The sequence below is a fragment of the Opisthorchis viverrini genome (assembly GCF_000715545.1).
Source record: "Opisthorchis viverrini unplaced genomic scaffold opera_v5_280, whole genome shotgun sequence".
NCBI classification, from domain to species: Eukaryota; Metazoa; Platyhelminthes; class Trematoda; order Opisthorchiida; family Opisthorchiidae; genus Opisthorchis; species Opisthorchis viverrini.
The window spans coordinates 309,354-330,232 of record NW_008751939.1 but is presented as its reverse complement, the minus strand read 5'-3'; the positions used below and the strand labels follow the sequence as shown (position 1 = coordinate 330,232).

Sequence of the window (20,879 nt, the reverse complement as noted above, 5' to 3'; positions counted from 1 at the left end):
CGAGTGAGCAGACGTGGTCGCGGAAAAACGCTGACCTCTATAGGATCGGAGTACCTCAATGATTATACGTGAATGAGAGATCCCTAAATATTCAATATTCTTAACACTGAAGTTTGTTTACCAGCTGGTTAACACTCACAGTCAAAGGATTAATGTTTTACGGGAAGAAATATGCCAACATAAAACGTAAGGCAAACCAAGCAAGATGTTCACGAGAACTATGCCCGATAAAGTTTTGAACTGAATGAAACTGTATCCATCTTCCCTGAGAAAGTATTATCCAATCAACCTTATGACCGTGCTCTCCTGTGAAACCTAACATCTTTTCTGATGTCGTAACGGATATTCCGTACCCTGTACACAGGCTTCGAAGCTCTATACATATAGAAAGTTGTATACGAATTGTAGCACCCTGATATCAGTATCCCAGGAAAATTATCTCAGAGATTCAGGGGTGGCTACTCGGATCACATATCCATCAGAGTCCTTGTCCTTCCCATCGAGAGTAATAGGACTGATGAAGCTGTTACGATTACCAAGCGCAATACATTTAGTCCATAGGGTGCCCAATTATTTCACGCATTAAATGACCAGTGATTTTGTTTCCACGCGGCTGTCCATATTAGGAGGTTTATGCCATTTCTCTCATGAGTACCTTACCGTTTTATTTCCTCTCTTTGCTCCGTCCCACTTACATACATTGTCCATGCCTCTAATCAGTATCAAACTCCTCCCTATACAATATCACAAGTCTAGGAATGAACTCAATCCAGGTACTATCTTGTTCCGCATAGTCGAAAACGTCCGTGGGGTTGCCTTGTAATCAACTGTTCTCTGATCGATTCATTAGAAATTAAACTACATTCTACAGTGACTGACTGAAGCTTTTCACGGAAATTTGAAAGCTATCCGTCATAGGAAAATGTATTGCCACATGTGTCCCTCGGACAATTTTTTTTAACTTTAATTTTATTTGAGAAGAACCATCTAGCCAGTCTCCAGGAATCGTTATTTTGATGCTTATTTAAAGTATGACCAGAAGCTACTCCATTGAATGTCCATTTCAGTGGCAGGTGTTACCTTGGAAATAAATAATTTAGCTGAGTGCCGCCAAATTTTGTTGCCTAATAATCTTCCCTTTAACGTTGACGTGACACTCCAACCTGACAGTAGGTGACACCTGCGGGCTAAACAGAAATTGGCTAGTAAGGGAACACAGACTAGATTGCTTGTTGGATTATGGCCAGAAATATCTAAAAATTTCCTACCTCACTTTCCAACATCTGAGTCGCAGTAAGCGGAGACTTCAAGCATTTCAGGTCACTAACAAGGAACTGTAAAAAGTCCATAATGGTTACTTTATTTATCACGTAGGCTTCTGGTATGTGATCATGCATTAAGTTTAAATATTTAACGATCTTGTGTATTGCTGTTCTTCTTTCAATGAAGTCATTTCTGTCTAATATGTGGTATTTCAAAAACGGTACGTGAACAAAAAGAAATAGATTTATCAGTACTGTGGAACGCAACAAAACAAAATGCTGATATTTCTCGTTGTCACCTCACAATTTTAAACCTTCCAAACAAAGTCCATACATAAACTTGGTCCTCCGAAAGTTTCAATCAGAAATTGAATCAACCTTGTGCATATCATTTCATCCGGTATTCAAGACAAACCAGCTCCCAAGAAAACTTTAAATTGTAAATTTATCGGTTTTCATCATTATTCTGTAAGCTCTAGTTTTTGGCACATTTTGGAACTCAGAGATATGATTAAACAAGAGGTGTTCTTTACCTGTCAGCCACCTGATCAACAACAAGAAAAGGAGGGTCACCTGTGCCCTATTGTCTGTAGACAGCTGTATTTGCCTTATGGGGCTCATAGTTGCGTTTTAAATATAGGCTATATGACTACTAAATTTCCTATTTAATTGGCACTCGAATACATCTTTCACTTGAACTGTTTCGTCATGATTGAACTCTAGAGATGGAATTTTCCAGTGAACTGGTGCTTACAAAATATATGATGCCCAACCAACCAATTATTGACAGCAATGCGCAGTGTGACTGTGAACTGGAATTTTTTACGTGACAGGATAGTCATAGTGACTTGGTCTTATCACCTGACATTTGTAGGTCTGCGACACTGTAGATCCCAATAAGGTTCACGCTTGGTGAAAATCCCGGTTTCCAACAGAACTAAAATGAACTCAACTGGAAGCGTGGATAACACCACCAACTTGTGATCCTGTTTCGTCACATAGTTCTTAACAAATGTTTATGTACGGCTAAGGGTGATAATCTTATTACTGGAAAACAAAGGTTTCAATAGTCTGGGTATAAAGAAAGTAAATTTTTTCAAGATGCACAAACGTTTGGCAAGTGAGTATGCGGTACTTGAGAACGGTCTCGAACTGGCATCATGTAGTGGGCGATCCCATCAGGCGACAGGTATCAAGTGTTTCATGATCGCATCATGGGCGTTTGCTCGTGCCCACGTAATGTTTTCTAGAACTTACAAAAAACGTTGTTTTTCATGAACGTATTCGAACAAAGCAAGCACCGCCGGGTGGCATTAGTTCACCTCAGGAATAAAGCGACTAATCAGGGAATGGCAGTTATCATACCACCCAGCCCGGATTGTCATCGCTGTTATATATAACTTTCCGCCTGAAGGCAAAACGAGTAACATTACACATCGTGGAGTTCCGGTTCAAGAAAAAATCATCCCTCACGTAGCGCAGGTTCTGTTCCGTCGATTTGTTCGTAGTTGATATACGTAAACACTGTGCGCTACAACGAACACCTGTTCATCAGCGTTAGGCTTTTGCTCAACATACGCAATGGTCGAGCGCCTTAGTATTGACTGAACGAGATGATAGATGCCGTCAAGTAATTTTCACGAATTCGTTGGTAATACGAACATCTTCCGGTACTGTAAGGAGTTAAAACCTTCACTGTGTACGATCAGGCATGATTCTTCATTCGGTATTGTTGTTTCCGTCTCGTTCGCTAGCAAGAAAATTGGGACTGACACGACCACAGACAACTTTTAACATTTAATGGCAAGTCTTTGGGAGAATGAAGTTGAAAAACAGTCTCACTCACGTAACAGAGGGAGATATCAAATAGGCTAGGATCGTCTGATTGCATAATGCCCAAGAGTCTTTACTCTCAATTGTAGGTGAGGTCAAGTCGCTCATGTCAACCCGCCTAGGTTGAGGAACCACTCGTCTTTCTCTTGAGAAACAATGTTTGCACTACTTTGGGATCGGATCTTTTGGGAGGCAGCATCCCGGGAGAATTATTAAACTACTGTGGCTCATATCTGTGATTGCTTTTCAACTGCCGATATGCCTAGTTATTTTATCACTGTCGATCATTTTTAAAAGGCATGCTTACAAATATAAAAATTAAATCTAAGCGATAGATGTGGAGGGGTGTGCAGGAGAATATTGGATAAAATGAGTGCAACGTTCCGCTCGAAGGGGTGCAACCAACAGTTCCAATCAGACCCTATGAATCCCAAAGTAAGTGAGATTGTATAGCACAGAAACGTTGGTGTAAAGCTCGGAGACTCCAAAAACAATGCCGAATGCTCTTTAAGCCACAGCACACGATAGCACAGCCAAGACTCGCACACCAGGCAGTGTACGTTATACTGGTAACGTTTAGAGACACATAACAAGGGATTAGGGTGACTCCTCTGAAGCTCAGCCAACGAAGATAATCACAAACATTACTGAATTGCTGTTTTGCCAAAAAACTTGACTGTGTTTGGATCATCGCGTTTTCCGGGACAGTTGGGTATGTCTCAGTCTTAGACTATTCAGTTGCAAGTTGTTCCCCAGTCTTAATCAGTGTATAATAGTGTTTTTCACTTCTGCGCCATAATGGACTACTTTCAACTGAGTAAGAGGATTTTTTAACGATAACGTTTATTTCCTGCTTGGAAGAACGAAAAATACCGTAAGTTGTAGAGCAATTGACATTATCTATAAGTGACGTACCTTCTTCTGCAATGTTATGGGAAGGCTGAAATGCAGCGCATTCTGAGGTATAGGACAATCATACCTCCAACGTAAGCTGCCCGTCTGGCACTGCTAAACATCTTATCCAGTGTTCAGATCATGGATATTCACTTTGCTGAACACAGTACCCTAATATTCATGCTGCAGAATTCGTGATGTTACAAAATTCCGGGAAAGTTCTCTAAAAAACGGAATAAGCCTGGTCTACTAAACATTGTTGGGGATCACCTATATAGTATGTCTTGCATAACCAGGAAATACCGCATGTTTGACAGACATTTATTTTCCCATTATTTTGGGGTGAATAGCATTTTCAGGTGGAGGTTCTCTGAAGACAATTTTCAGACAATATGCTTGGTAACTGCAGTGTAGATTTGATACAACTTTCTGTAAATGCAAGTAGAGGAAAAAGACAATCCCACTCATTTGATTCCGCTTTAAATTGATCTAATTTCCTCATACGATGTAAATATATTTAACATTTATGCCGAACAAGTGACCAGTTGGTGTCATGTCACTAGGGTGTAGTGGAATCCTTCTAAGAAAACCACGCAAACCGGTTATGAATCGTCAAAAAAGCTGGCAGATTGTCGATTCTGAGATGCACATTGAGCATTTCGGCGTACGATTAGTCTGACCAATGTTTGAAAGCAGCCGACGCTTTTATTCAACTTCATCGGTTTTAGTGGTTCTACGATGCGTTTTCCTCTGGCGGACTTGCAACTCAACGCAGTCACTGTGAAAAATGGCGTAAATTACGAGATATTACTCAAATTCTTTGCATGCGGTGCGTGCTCACAGCGATATCGATTTATCAGGCTGTGATGCCCTTGGCCTACGTAACTCTAAGCACGCTCGGGAAAAGTGGTAATAATGGTTCAGCCGTGAGCAAAACAAAGATGATACTCAAAATATCTATTTGAATACCATCATGGCTGGACCATAAACTAACTCTAGGACCTATGGTCATGTAGCTGCACTTGACCATGGGATCAGCCATTCGGGAAAGAACCGATTAAAGCAATCGATCTCAAAAATCTTTGTTCTGGGGCAGTCAGTTTCAAAGTGAATAAAGTAATATTATTCCCCAACATCTTTGTTCGTTTGTAGCTAATCGAATTAAATGGGTGTTGTTGAGCAAAACGCTCGATTTAGCTGGTCACAGCCACACAAATAATTTTGGGAATTCTGGAACTAAATGTTACTCTGAGTCCAACACAGTGATTCAAAGTATGATTAAGATTCGTTCGCAGTTTAGAAAAAGACGTGATATCAGCGTTCAGTTACTCAAAAAGTGATGAATGTGATGCAACTTAGGCCGGCTAGGAAGACGTATGCAGTCTATAAAATGGACCGAGTTAAAATGCCATATGATCAAAATTAGAAGAATAAATTCCGATTGGACACAAAAATTTGTGTGGTAAGTTTGAGTAGCAAATTCAAACTGCAGTTACACCTTGTGCGGATCTGCGCAAACCCAGAGATTTACTCATTATTGATGTCAATCAACTGATCCTATAAATAAAACGTTGATCACCCACATATAACGAAAGCCAAACATTGAATGCCCCATTCATTTATAAGCCCCATTCACGCAACAGTCTGAAGCAGTGTTGGCGGAAATATTCTCATTTGAGGTACACTGTTTTCAAGTCGCTCTGACACATTTACTCACTGGAAGCATCTTGGCGCACGAGGTTATAAAATTCTCCTGTATTTTTTTTAAATATCACGCAACGAAGCGTTTTGTTATGGTCAGACACGCATTATAGTCATAAATTTAAAGGTTTCATCCGGTGTGAGCTTCCGGAGTAGACGGAGGAGAAAATTTGGATCTCTCATGTCTGAGTGAATGGCCTCACATTTATGCGCACATAATGTGAGAAAGAATATATTGCCGCTTCTAATATAACAGGGTCGTTAGGCAATTTATCTTCCGCTCTTAGATTCATTTACCTAGCTGATCTTACGCCTATGATGCACTAATATATAGTAATAATTTAATATTATCATAATATAACATAACCAGAAGAATGGAAGCACAAAAATGTTAAAAGCTCAAAAATTCCGCTCAATACGTGTCTGGATTTTATATAAAATGAAATTATCCATGCGATCAGTATCCTACTAGTGAATAAAAAGTGTAGTTTGCAGGATTATCACTTTTAAAGATCCAACGAATTCTTGAAGTGAGAGGAACTGAAAAAGCATAAACTTCCAAGAAAAACGTGCCATCTTTAAAGTTGCTAGAAACACGATCACTTTTAGCCTTCTTGCTACTCATCAAATAGATGGCGACACCTCGTGCTTCACTTGAACTCATTTTTAAGTTTTAAACACACTTATTTAGAAATGAATTTGACTTTTACTGAGGCCCAAATGTATCCCTCTCAATTTTCTGCTTATGCTACTTCAGCTTCCCACAACCGGATGGATAAATATGTGGACAGCAGTAAACAAAATCGACTTTGTAGAAAATGCATATCCTTAAGTTTGAACTGTCCTCCGGTGAAGTAAAATATCACGGCTTTGTCGTTTTGCTAACTGCCTGACAGGCTATTGGCCTCGTTTACGAAACTAAGACAATCAGTTATATAAGTCCGTTTGATACTCTAAGTAGTCAATGTCTTAATATCTAAAACAGGCTATTTTGTCTTCGGCGTTGTTTTACAATTAATGTTTCTGAGAATCGGGCGCGTTTGTCTACCTTTACCGATAAGCAATGTAGTGATGTTGTATTACTTCATTTTTGGACTGCTGTTCAGGCAAAATCACCCTTACAATATACGCATCGTCGCAAGAATACGAGATCATTTTAATTGTGTCTCACGGCATACCAAAAATATTGTGGAAAAACGCCGTTAAATCGAACATATCAACGATAAACATACACTGCCTTTAATGGAAAGTTGTCACAAATTAAGTTTTTTTAAGGAAATCTCAACTGTGCTTCAGGTTGGAGCCAATAACTTCAGTGGAGATAAGCGGAGCTTGAAGACCGCGGGTCCCAAAGTATTGTGCTACAGAAGAAGGACCTATACTTCTTATTACATAATATGCTTCGATAGTGTGGTTGAGTACATCGTGAACGGGCTCAGCAGCAAAGAGCTGAAAACTCTTAAATTTACTCTGCATAAAACTCAAGTACCCCATCATTTTCATTAACCCCTTAAGACGCTTTCAGTTGCCCCGACTTCCAAACTGGCATCTGTCTAACTGATGGCGTAAACGCTTCACTTTAAAAAATTTTGTTCGTTTGGTAAATCGACTCAATCGTTACGATAGGTTCATCTATCATTTTGCCCTCTTGGCCCAGAAACAAAATTTGCAATGTTATTAGAATTGTTATAGGAATTTGAACATTTCGGTTTTTGCCCTCGGAAATTCCTCTCCCTGACACGTCTCTGGTTACTGCGTGACATCTCGCAGCGCCTTAAAAGTACATGAGAATCTACACATATTCAAGGCCATTTTCATCACCAAAAATAACACGGTTGATTTTATTGGCACAAAATATATTCTTGTATACATAGTCTACTCTACTTCCAATGTTTTTTTCCGCATAGTTGTTTTGACGGTGGTGTCTTGAAACCAAAGCGACGCCTACTGGCTAGGTCTTGCCATACTGACAAATAAAAGCTTTTTTGGATTGCAGTTCTAATATTCTACGCCTAGATGGGATGAAAATAACTGCAATTAAACAAGTGCAGTCACATTTAGATCAGGTTTTGTCCTGATTCTCGAATTCGTAGAACCTAGCTCTGGGCTCAACTTAGACTGGCACGATATCTTTTGATTGCTGTTTTAACACTTGTAATGAACTTATGAAAATTGATGTTTAACTCACTGTCTCTTCACTCGTCTAATATTGCTAATCTTTCGATAACGGTGGCACGATTGACCCGATATCAACAACAAATAGAATCTTTTTCTGATGAAGATCTTAAGAATCAGCTATATTATACCCGCATCACTTTGGTTTTATTCAACATGTAATCCCCTCCAGCAGCCTGGTGCCCTCTTTTTCATTAGTCCAAGCTTTGTAGATGGAGTCACGCACACGATGTTAAAACCTCAAAAGAAGCCGCAAAACGTTGGGAATTGCTTTTTACTATGCTTCAGCAGAAACTGGGAGCAGTCATTTATCTGGCGATTGTTCAAGTTTAGTTGCGTCCACCCAGAATGCTTAAAACTCGGGGTTATCGCCCTTGTTTACATCTAGTATGCATTGTTTCCCCGTGTAGCATCTACAAATGGCTGAAGTCAAATTTAGAGTTCTGTTAAAATGTTGGTGTCAGAAAGTGCTCAACCAATGCCAGTATCCCTCCATTTAGTGCATAGTCGTTTATCCATCACTTATTTCTGTAATCTGCGTTTGCGATGAGTGCGGTTGGATGTCTGAAGCTCTCTTTGACTCTGTTGTTAGTTCAAACGGCCATGGTCGGGCTAGCAGAGCACCGTGGACGCATTGCTGTTATCCAAAAAGTTGCTGAGGCTGATTACGTTGGCCATTTGTTAATTGGGTGGCTAGAGCGGTTGATACAAATTAATCCCTCTTTTTACTCTTCATCCTGGTGCTAGAAGTCTCCATAGGTGTGGCTGGATAAACAATTAAAAGGTTGAGATGTTCTCGTTTGGTCCCCGAAGACGAAAATGACTGCCAAACAAAAATCTAACATAACCAACATTCCGGCCTAGATATCTCCGATTCCTCAAGAACATCTTATCGAAGTCGTTCAATGTAACTAGCGATTTTGCACGCCAGTTTCTCTCTGCAAAGTCCCCAGATTTTCCTTTCGTTCAAAGTAACTTTCCACAGGACCCTCCAGATTTTTTTGAAACGACCGTTTTCAATAGTGTTTGTAAACCGTTTATTTCGATTTTCCAATTATCATCAGTACTGTGACTGGATAGGAATTCTACGTTGAATTGGAGTCTTCCTGAACAGTACTTTGTGGAATTAGGCCATTGAGATTTGGAGCCCATGTAGTCTCTCAGACTGAGTCAACCCTGACGTAATGAACCCTCTACTATTGGAGTTTTTCTGAGAAGGTCGGATATTCCTGAAAAATATATTTGGAAATATCAGACCAAATCTTCTTCAAATCGTTTTGAAAACCCATTTACTCAACCCGGCCTTTTCTCAAACTGAACAAACGTTACATTTTCTCCGGCCATCTTAGTGAACTCCAGATAGGCAGTTCATCACCATCGTTTGCGTGATTCAAATTCCTGAAATATAAGTCGACGTGGTACGAAATTAAACACACAGTCTAATCAGTGAGCTTCAATGAGGGTTGGGTAAGAAATCTTTCTTTTGCGAAGCCCACAGAATATGACGGTTTGAGTATGTTTTGAGCCAACTGGTTACGTCCGGCTGCACTATTTTTCATTATTAATTTCATTTGGGACTTAGATTATGATGCTACGACAGACTAGTGCTCTGATCACACTAAATTTATTACATTTGTGTTCAGATAGTCGTAATTTGTGGTGAAGGTGGAATGATTTACGATTTGTAGCATAAAAACGTTTGGTCGGGATGTGCGGACCTTTTCGATTCTAAGTGAACTTCCAGGTGGATAGCTGCCTCTGAAAATTTTGTACTGATTGCCTGCTGCAACACATTTTTTGTACTAAGAAACAGAGTAATATCAGCGTGGTGTAATCTCTTTCTGATAAAATATTCCAACAGTCAATTCTTTTGCTGACATAGCAAACTGGATATGAACGCCACTGTTCAGTTTCAGTCTGAAAACACCATTAGAGGCTCTTATGTCAGCAGATCAATTCGCCCCATGACAACGCGGTAACGCACCATAACTTTTCAGTCCCGAAATACTCGGTGCCGTGAAAGTCAGATAAAGGCGATCCACGGTTTCTTCACTTGCATCGTGTGCTGAGTACATCTTGGAATAGGTGTTGAATCTATAAGTAAAACGCGGAATAATTTTATTCGGTACCGAATTTCCTAGTTTGCGATGAAAATTTGATTGTGGATATGAAGAGTAGGTAGCATGCTTACAAAACATGTGTCATTCTGCTTGACTGCACAACTCAAAATCCAAAAGCACGATCTCCAAACAGCATCATGGGACACTAGAGCCCTGGTTCTCCTAATCTTCATCTTATTCGCTGATTACCTCTTAAGACGGACAGTAAAGTATGTATGCGTGTAACTTAAGTTGTGTTGTTTTAACTAACTGGGCATGGACAGTCGAACTATCTGTCAAGGAAACAGTTGAAAGAATAATTATCATGGGGCTTTACTTCATTAATTTTCAATTATGTGGCCAAAGACATCAGTAAGACAACAAGATTGTGCTGATAAGATTTGTGTCAGCCTGAAAGTTGGGCACGTTTCGTAATCATATTGATATCAAGACGGTAAACAGAAAGTCAACAGATTATCCATCAACCATTTATCATGCTGAATCGCGCGAATACGAACAATATATAGATACATCTGTGTAGTGTGCATTTATGTTGATCGGTATTGTGCTAAGTACATTGCTTTCTGTGTCATTCTAATATCTGGTGGCTATCGTTCGAATGCCATAAAAGGCCGCACAGACATGAAATTTCGGTTTACTTCGCCAAAATTTCAAGATTATCCTTGAATATTAAGGGCTGGTGTCCGCATAAGTCACCCGTTTGAAGGCCGACCATAAGTAGGTGAAAAACTTTCAACTTCCTTATATAACTTCTGCTTTTTAGGCCGGTGTAGAATCACTGGATATTCAGCATAACTCACTAGATTCTGGATCGGAAACACTCAGGAAGGCGCAAGTCTAGTCAAGCGCGATCTGAAGTCGCTTCACTGTAACGGTTTATTGGAATACTATCTCCTAGGAATGCTCCCTGATTTCAGTGTCTTTAAGCTCCAACCGTTTGTAACTGTGTTCAGACTAAGCAGCCGGAAAGTCAGTCTTTGATATTCTTCTATTATTTTCAGTGTTTATTATACGATAGGAAAAGGGTTAGATTCCCTGGAAGTAGCTCAAAACATTAAAAACATGGTAGCTTTTTTCGGAGCATATGAAGGACATCTTCGAAGACCTAATTACGTGAAACCACTTGGGCAGAAAAGCCCACCTTTTTACGACTCTTACCAAGAGTCTAGTGGACACCGGAGAGCGAAAACCGTTTTTAGCCCCAAAATGTAGTTAATCCCAAACATTTACACTACGCCCTTCTGCTAGATAAAGTGCGTCAGACTGACACACCAACATCGTTTGGGTGTTACTTTGCTTACATGTCTAACAGTTCAACACATCATTCAGAATGCCAACCGCTCTCGTTTTCAAATAGTTTCACCCTGTTCACAAATTACTGCTTAGACTGAGGCAAAACGTCACTTGCGTTTCTAATCATCCTGCACTGATCTGATGATGGCAGCGTAATGTGTAAAGTGCTGAACTTCTGAGCTATCTCACTGTTACTTATCAATGAAACCTAATCGGAATTTTGAATTCTAAACTGAACCTAAGGTACAATGCATAATATCCAGGAGTCCCTGGTATTCGAGATTGTGCAGTCTAGTAAAGGATGTTATGAATACTTTGAAACAAACGCTATTCCCCTTAAAACTTGATCGGGTTGTCAGAATCTGCAGACCTTCCAGTCACATTATTAATGTCATCGCGACCCTCGAAATTTTTGACAAATCATCAGTAAGGTTTTTGTTTCAGGAGTTGAAACAGAATGCAAAGTTAAACCTGCAGGCCAGTAATGTACGACATTTTGGCCACGGTTTTAACGAGCCATCGCTCCGCTACCATTTTTGTTATAACCAGGAGGGCGTGCGACGATAAATGCGCGGACAAAAGCTTTCCGAAAGTCTATTTACTAGATCACCGTAACACATTATAAGTCAGTGTTTAGGCCTCAAGAAGGAATATAGCTTCGAGAGGTAAGGATAGTTTGTTGAAAGCGACAAAACCAAACAACGAGTCAAGAAATTTTTTACTATGACAGATTAATTTTTAAATGAGTTTTTATTAGAAGCTCAAGCTTGCAGTTAAAATGGTTGGTGTGTAAGGTTGAAATATCGCTAGCCTTTAAGGAGGCTTTTTATGTTGATTGTATTTCCAGTTGACTCACTTTCTGTTAACAAAGAGTCGGCTGATGTTTTCATGAAGCTCTCAGAAAGAGGCGAGCGGAATATTTGTATATAGATGAAACGTCGTGAGAATTAAGTGTTTTAACTTTGAAGTCACTAAAATTGCTACCAAACCATATGAAGCATGTCATCGCTCCTAGGAAATATGTCCGTTTTTAGTGATTCCATTCTTTTTATTTTACAGCGCGAATTGAGGCTTACCTTGCTCGATATGCAAATCAGATGCCTACCCAACTGATAAATATTCTAAGCAGCATTCATGAACTGGCTTGCCAAGTTGGTGACACTGGCGCATCTACCGTGGCAATAAAGACACCACACTATTACGAAGGTGAGCTGTGCCATACGATCACCCTTATCGTCAACTGCCTAACTAAAGACACTTGCAGCGAGAAAATACCGTAAAATTCAGCTCACTCTTAATTTCACTCAAACGATACTTCCGAGAGACAACAAGTAAAATAGTTTGCGAATGCCTGCATATGTCCGCAACCTACGATGGAATGTTCACCACAGTGTTTTTTTTTAAATTGCGGACGCACTAGCATCGTAACGACATTTACCAGTTTATGTGGCATAATTTCATTCTTCGGGGCTTCATTATGTGTTGTATAATGCACACTAAAACAGCAAAATAAAATCCATAAACAATCAAGGTGTAACAGGAGGCGCTTTCGCTGTTAAATGAATTCAGTCTGGAAGAAGATATGTTTCAATTTCCAGCGATAAATTTTGATATAGGAATACTGAGAGATAACGTGAGTCAATCACCATATTATATTATTCTCAGTTTATCTTCGCTTAGCAGTACGCTTAGCGAGAATGATATACCAACCTTCAGGTACATTTTTTGAAGCGGCAAGAAGCTTTATCCATATTTCAAGAAGATTTCCGGCGGGTTGCGTAAAAGCACAATTCTGGGAGGATAACCAACCAGCTGAATGTGGACCGTGTTCTGGGGATGGAAATGGTGTCACTCGAAGAAAACTGAAGTAAACGTTCAGTGTTCAGAACAATCGTTTGTCAATCAGAAGCTCACTAAAAGCTGTCTTCTTACCAGCTTTCGACTAAAAATGCATTCAGTCGGCTTTCAAGCATTTGGAAATCCTTTTAAAGTAGTTTGCAATATACGCTTGGGGAAGCACACACATATTTCGGAAGGATGTAGGCGTTGGTAGACTAATTATGGGTTTCTTTACTGCAGACAACGTCTCAAGCCAGATAGCGTAAAGGTTTAGGGTCTAGAATTTGGCAAAACATTTTAAAACTTTTTGTGGATGAACTAAAATTTCTCTAGGGGTAGTCTTATGCACTTTGAAATGCCTAGAATTTTGAGGAGGACGCCGATGTCAGAGGTAACAGGTCCTTATAACGCCTGTATCCAAAACTATTTTTGGGTATATACTGTTTCTGAAACTTTTTGATAGTTTTGTATCTCTGGGCCGAACAATTCAAGCCTATCATGTCGCTCTCAGAAATCGTAAATTCAATTTGCAAACCATAAGTAATTTAGCTGGTGTAAATGAGGCATGGGGATTTCACTGGCTGTAGCTGGAAGATAGCGCATATGTGGTGAGGCAAGGTCGTACAATGAGTAGAATTGTTCCGAGTAAACCTGTGTGGGCTAGTAGCTGATGTTGTTTTTCTTGCCCAGTGGTATCAATCGCGGTTGTATGGTCCAAAACGAACGGTTTTACTGAGTGAGAAGGTAACCTATTTGATCAGATTTTAGCGACAACTTGAGGATATGGTGTCGGTGAACAGATGAACTGATCTTTCCTCTAGCCACAAATAATCTTCGAATTATATTGGGACAGTGGTTGTGCAGGTTATCCGCTGAAACTATGTGGACCCTTTGGTTGGCACCGGTGTCACTCTCACCGTTCTCCAGCTACCGTCAATTTTCTGACCATAAAGAGATGAGTTGAACATGGTCAGTACGAATTCTGTGAGTGTCAACACATTGCTTGAGCAGCACAAGTGTTGGAATTCCGGGGCCTCTAGCATTTCCGGGCTTATGTTTGGAAGTGACTCGCCGATTGCATAAACTCTTTAATCACCCTGATTTTACACACGGGACCAAGATTGCTCCATGGTTGGAGCGCGAATTTACTGACCTGAAGCTTCCGATCTCGGCCTCTTGACTTCTTCTGTCTAGGATTCGGGACCAGGCAGTATCCCTGTGTTTCCCTCGGATGCCGTGACAGCTAGGCATGGGAAACATGTTACAACCGAACAGTTATGATAATTTGACTATCAATAATTTTACACACCGGTGTATTAAACAACACTGCTAGGTTGGTGCGGAACCAATTTTGTGACCAAGACAAAGCGCTTACTAGACGTACACCTTGCTACAACTCAAGGCTGTTCTTTTGCCGAACCAATATTCGCATGTTAGTCACACCGATGGTTTTTTTTCTTAAGTGTGACTTATCCCGTCAACCACTTAAAAGATAAACTGTTACTGACTTGTAGAATTTTTTTCTCGGTTGCAAAGTGGCTTAGGAGTCCGTGACACATTACCAATTTCCGGTGCGGCTACATTAGCATAGATAACCACTAGGAGAGGCAGTACTAAACCTCTATGGTACATAAAAAATGGGATTATTTGTTTCACTCCTCAGTCGGCCGATGTCATTTCATGAACACTTTTTTTCAGACAACCGGGCTTCTTTTTTATGGAACAGCTTTGGGTATACTGCACTAAAAAATCTTGAGTGGGTAGGCCAAATGGAAATCACCGCATAAAACTGTCAGAATGCACTCGCGTATAAAACAATTGAAAAATTCTTATAGAAAACCTTAATCAAGCACGTGCTCAAATCCTTTGAGAAACTATAGATAGAAACCGGTCAAAGAACGACGCCAAACAATTAATGAAGTGGCCTGAAAAAATACATTGTGAAAAGAAATACTGAGCGAAATGTGTAGGCTTGCAAGGAAGAAGGCAAGATAACCACCACGAGGCAGCCAACATCCACATTTCAGCATCAGGAATTCGGCAATTTGAAAGGCGAATCATGAAGAGCATAACGCAATGCAGGTAATACGTCTTAGATGAAACTTTTGCCAACTAATTGACAAGCTTAGTAAACAACTCAACGATCAGTATCATATTCCACATCGAATGGTGTTTCAAGTTGGCAGAAAGATGCAATAAGACATTATTGAATCGCAACGACTAGCTAGTGTTGTGTACCGTCAAATCAACAAAAAAAATGGAATGATGCTGATTGACACTAGGTTCGGCGGGAGAACTGGTCGGATGCGGCCAGTGAACTAGATTCTAACGGCAAACATTAAGCTCTCATGTATATCATAGCTCTTGAGACCATTAAAAGCGTCGGAATATTGTAGGCCCGCCATTTATAACACAGTGTCCGCTCCATTCACTTCTGAATTCCTGGTACGCACAAACTAAGCAGCAGTTCCTAGTGTTGAATTTAATTAGTTAATCAGAACAATGTTCCCTGAAATGGTACCTCGGGCCCGCTAGATAAACCATTACTCAGAAAACTGAAGGCGTACAGACATGCGGTAATGCGCCGCGTCCAACATAGTCATTAGTTCTATGTGGGTCAAACCGGGAAGTTTTACAACGCGCTTCTCAAGCAGTTTAAGTCGCAGAAATCTGTGCTGAATGCCTTTTGAGTGCGATTCGCCATACTTCATATATACGTGGTGAATCTAGATTATAACTGCCATGAATAAAGTGTATCATTGTAAAGTCATTTGCCGCTTACACAAATGGCACATTTCTCCAGAATGCTCCGCAAGAAAGTGTGATAAGTCATGCTTTTCTGGCTGGGTGAAATATTCAAAAAACAACTATATACAGTCAACATAGTGAGGACCAATATCCTTATAATTAAAAATTTATTTGGACTAACAGTTACTCAACGGAATGACAAATTGGTAAACCAAACCGAACCAAACACGCTGCACGCACACACAAGTTGAGAATATAGTGGCATAAGATGTTCAGTTTTCTGTTGACTTGTCAGTTTCTTTTTCTGACTGACTGACGACGCGTGGCAAAAACTAGTGTAAGTTTAAAAGCTCAAATAGAATTTCACCGTATTCAACTCATTCTTCATCAGGGGTGTGGTCACCTTTTTATGTCGTTCCTTCCAAGCGAAGGGCGGAACGACGTATCCGGCAGCCTGATCAGGATGACTATTTTGATTTTTCATTGATTAAGTTGTGTTACCTCGTAAATATGTTGACTGAAACAATTTTCACGAAAGCATACAGTACTGTAGCATCTTTAGACTGACATGCAGTATCAGCCGCGAGGCGTCAACGCTCAGTTCAAGGTACTATTTCACCAGCAACCGTCAATCTAACGCGTTACCCGACCATCATGGGAAGCCCTGTGGTGTACTTGCGGTGTTACACTGACGAATGGCCTCACTACCCCATTATTAAATCTGCTTTACCGACTGGTTCATTGCCATACTAAGGACGGCTAATGACTGTTAGCAGTTACCTGCCGGTGTTTAGTGTTGACAGGCACATCCGTAGTGAACCCTATATCCTTAAATCATCCGTGATTCATACTTTTTTGACCCACAAGATATAGTGGAAATTCTTTGGGCAGATGTGAATCACTTGAACACATATAGTTACGGACACCGATTCAGATACAACTATTTACCAGCTCGATTTGCCGATGGAGCTCAACCAACCATCGAAACCAGAACGCCACAGTAGACTGCAGTTTTTTATCGCAAATTAAGGAGGTTCGGTAGTGGATAAACTGATTAATAGATGTCACAGTACGCAGATAAACTGTGTAAGAAGTTATATTTCAAACTTTATTGTTGAATATCAAGTGGATCTGTACGTCATGTGATTGTATAAATTCTACCCCCGGATATTTTCTAAAATTGTACCAACAAGTTCCACCCTTTGGAGTCGAAAAGTACTCCACATTAAACGTACTTGTTAACATCAAGAGGATATCTATCCCCTGATTATTTACGGTCATCTGTACACATCCTTTGTAAAGTGGCTGGCTTTATGATGAAACCCTCGACGCTGAAGAAGTATTTTCCCATACGACCACTGAAGATCAGTGAACCATGGACTTACGATCCTAACCTGGATAACTGGAGGGAAGAAGACTGTGACCTTTGCATGAAACAAATTGGCGTAGGTGACAGGTGAGTTATGCACGGTACTTCATACATGAACACATTGTGTGTGTAAAATTTTGTATGCGGCCTGCAAGTAAAATACTCAACCAAGTCAGACGTGTCCTTCATCGAAGTGAAAATCATCCCTAACGGAATATTTGTATGAATAGTGCTTTACTGTTCTCGTAAACTGCCGCAAAAACTCTATAACATCCAAATTCACAAACGATAGTCTGTGTGACAAAACAAACACAACCGACTAGTTTCAAAATGCGTTAACGAATAAAACCAATGGTTTGAACGATATTTTGTTTACTGGAGAGGGATTGGATTGATGGGTCAAAAAATAAAAATGGATTATGAAATTGTGGCTCTGTATGTTTAACGTCTATTTTAAAGAATATTTCCTTTTCCAGCTGCCTTGATAATCCCGTTTGGGTGATCTGATTAGTAAATTAAGCTTTTCTGATAATATTTATTGGTGGTTCACTGTCAAGATAAGACGTCTTGGAAAGCATTCAAAAAGCATAATGATGCTTGAATGTTTGAACATCCCACACAGTTGTTAACCCTGAATTCCGAAATGGTGCACAACCTAAGATGTTTCAATTGTCATCTCAGTCATTTTGTAAAAATGGATTCTGGATGGCCTACCATTGAAGACTTATGGCACTTAGGTCATTTGACTGTTTAAGAAAACTCAATGTTGGAGTATGTGTCCTCAGACGGCAGTGTCTGAAAAGATTACAGGCAAACCTTGAGGCCACGTGTTGCCCCCCGAACAATATTGATATGGAAAAATACATCATATATTAATATTAGAATAGTATTTGGCAGTCTGTCTAATGTAACTCACTGACCGTGCCCTTACAATTGCGGTTATCTGCTTATAAGCAAGCGGCATCGGATCAAATCCACCTCTAGGGAATAACACCAGATTTAACTTAGGAAACAGCTTGATGTTCACTTGTCAGCCCATAAACTTTCTAGGATTTTTAGTATGCATTTAAAAATTGCAGATTAAAGGAGCACTTTAAATTGGTTTCAGTTGATCGTTACAACCCAGATTACTGTACGAGTTCTCGTCGTTTATCGCACGATACTACTAGATAGGTCATATCGGAGAAAGGAATTAAACCGACGCGTTTCAATGCAAATTGTTGATGCCCGCAACACATGACATGAAATTCGTATTGATCGACTATCGTGACAACTCAAAATGCTGCTGAAATGTGCCGTTGGTGGTTAATCAACAAATTTGTTGATTTATTATCAATATCACTGTTCCTGGTTAACTTGTTTTGACGATCGAACCAGCTGACACGAATTTTGCTCCTAATGCATGTCACGAGAATTCCGCCTTTTTAGTTAGTTTCGACATGCTGGACAGAAATCTCACCAAAAACGACAAAGTTGCCCCAAATGGTTAGACGTGTTTATTAAATGTGAATGATGTGGATTAAAATGGCAAAAATCTTACAACCAGTCACAATTAATGAAGCGAAATTGCCTGACACCCCCCACGGTTTCCTGACGCCAAATGACCAAAATATCCCAGCAGGCGGGTCACACGATCAATACCAACAGGAAGTTCATACAATGTTTCGTAAATTGTATGACAATTCAATCATCTTGCGCAGTGGAAGAACGCATTCTCATTTTACGACAGTATCATCCAGGCAATCTGTGAATTTTCGTTGTTAGGGCTTAGGGTTGAAGATATTCTTAGGTCGGTTTGCGAATTGGGAATCATATTTTAATTAATTTAACCCCTAGGTCGATGTGCTAGGATAAGAAACCATCAAAATGGCTTTGTTACACTAAACGGAAACGGAATGTTAGAAAAATGATAGGAATTTATTCTGCTGTTCAACTCCGCACACTGGAATTTTCAGCATTTGTCTTTTTGGATAACTGTCCGTTCAACTCATCAGTAACTCTGAAAAGCTATGATCAAAAGTGATAAAAGCCCACGTTGCGGTCTGAGGGGCAGGGAATCCCAAGGTTACTACTGCTTTGATCTAGTCGATAAATACAGCGGGGCTGAATTTGACTTATGCACAAAAATCGACTAAACGAGTGGTGTTTTTGACGTAAATATTATGATGTGCGTCACCATAATTGGCATTTGTTTGCAACTCATCTGAATTTCACCGCAGTATACGTTTAGGATTGAGCGCCAAACCTGGTTATCGTCTGACAGCAGAAGAAACGAAACCAATAGCCTTCAGTGAAACTTGGTCGATCATACATGTTCTTTTAAAGTTTCCTTGCTAGAAGCGCTAGTTTCAATACTCAGAATCCCATGGATTTACCACAGACAGTTTTGGGTGTTAAAAAGGGTAGTTGTTGACAGTAATAAGCAAATAGCATTTGGTGTCCATAAAATACAGGTCACCACTTGAAGCCTCAGCAAGTCCCCCACACCTACGAAATCTAAAGTACAGAAGCATGGGTGAGATGCTTTCGCATTTAAAGCACTGAGCTGAATGAACAGAAGGGTGTTTTGTATGAAATCATGGGTAGAAGGAAGTTGGTGAACAGCAGTAAAAACAGTGTCACCCGGAACAACCAAAGACTGCTATTAGCGTGGCATGAAAACACGGAATAATTCATGGTAGCCGATAGCAAACTAAAGTTTCTCCTGTGGTTTGATAATTTCTGCTCATGGTAGATAAATAAAAAATTTTGAAGCGGATGGAAGGATCACTACGGGTTCCCAAATCAAGAAAATGAATGATCGTATTTATTCGTTCAAACATGAAAGAAAGGAAGGAAAGGTAGTATTTTAACAAGTCTTTGCCAGGATCAGTACTACCTAAGTAATGTCACCGCAGTTTTTCGATGGAATCCATGGTTCACAGATATACGAGCACAAGCACATGAAACACAGGTGGGACGAAATAACCACACCTATACCCGTTTTGAACAGATACTTTTATAACTTGGATAGGCTATTGGTGATGGACCACAAGTGTCTGTTTGTATCCAAGCGCAAAACAGCTGATTACCTTGATCCGGGATACGCGAAAAGGTTGGATGTTAATGATTTATTGGGAGAATTGACACATGTGCGAATGCCACAGAATTTTGCATTTTGTTAGGAAGATTGTTCTAGTATATTTCTAGCTCTGTGTGGATAAAGTTGCATTCCTTAGTAAGACGTTAAATGGTGAAATACCAGCTGAAGTCTCTATAAAGATGGGCAGAAATTAGCGCTACGAAATTACCCAGTTGATCTTTCCAAAAGAGAGCTGTAGTCAGATAGTGTCCAAGCGAACTGGGATTTCTTACAGCTTCACCAAATCCAAGGTGTAATGACAGAAATATCTATTCCGGACTTGCAAATAGATTTTTATCTGAGGAATTTCCTTTGGATATCACCGGGAAACGGTTACTCAACCAAACGAAAAACTGAAACACATCGCTTCAACTTACGTGAAAAAACCGCACCTTGTATGATTGCAAAACTGCTGCTACGTTATATGCATTATTATATTATATTATATTATATTATATTATATTATATTATATTATATTATATTATATTATATTATATTATATTATATTATATTATATTATATT

The 20,879-nt window shown here is 39.8% G+C and overlaps 1 protein-coding gene across 1 annotated transcript in view; it reads left to right on the top strand.

Annotated features, from left to right (window-relative positions):
• Window positions 1-12,375: 12,375 nt before the first annotated feature.
• T265_14868 (hypothetical protein) overlaps window positions 12,376-20,879 on the top strand; it is a gene marked incomplete at both ends in the record, with an annotated part of 17,724 nt that continues 9,220 nt past the window's right edge. Inside the window, 2 exons of the mRNA XM_009175603.1 lie at window positions 12,376-12,484; window positions 17,168-17,321. Coding sequence (XP_009173867.1) covers window positions 12,376-12,484; window positions 17,168-17,321 — 263 coding nt within the window. The remainder of the gene's footprint in view (window positions 12,485-17,167; window positions 17,322-20,879) is intronic.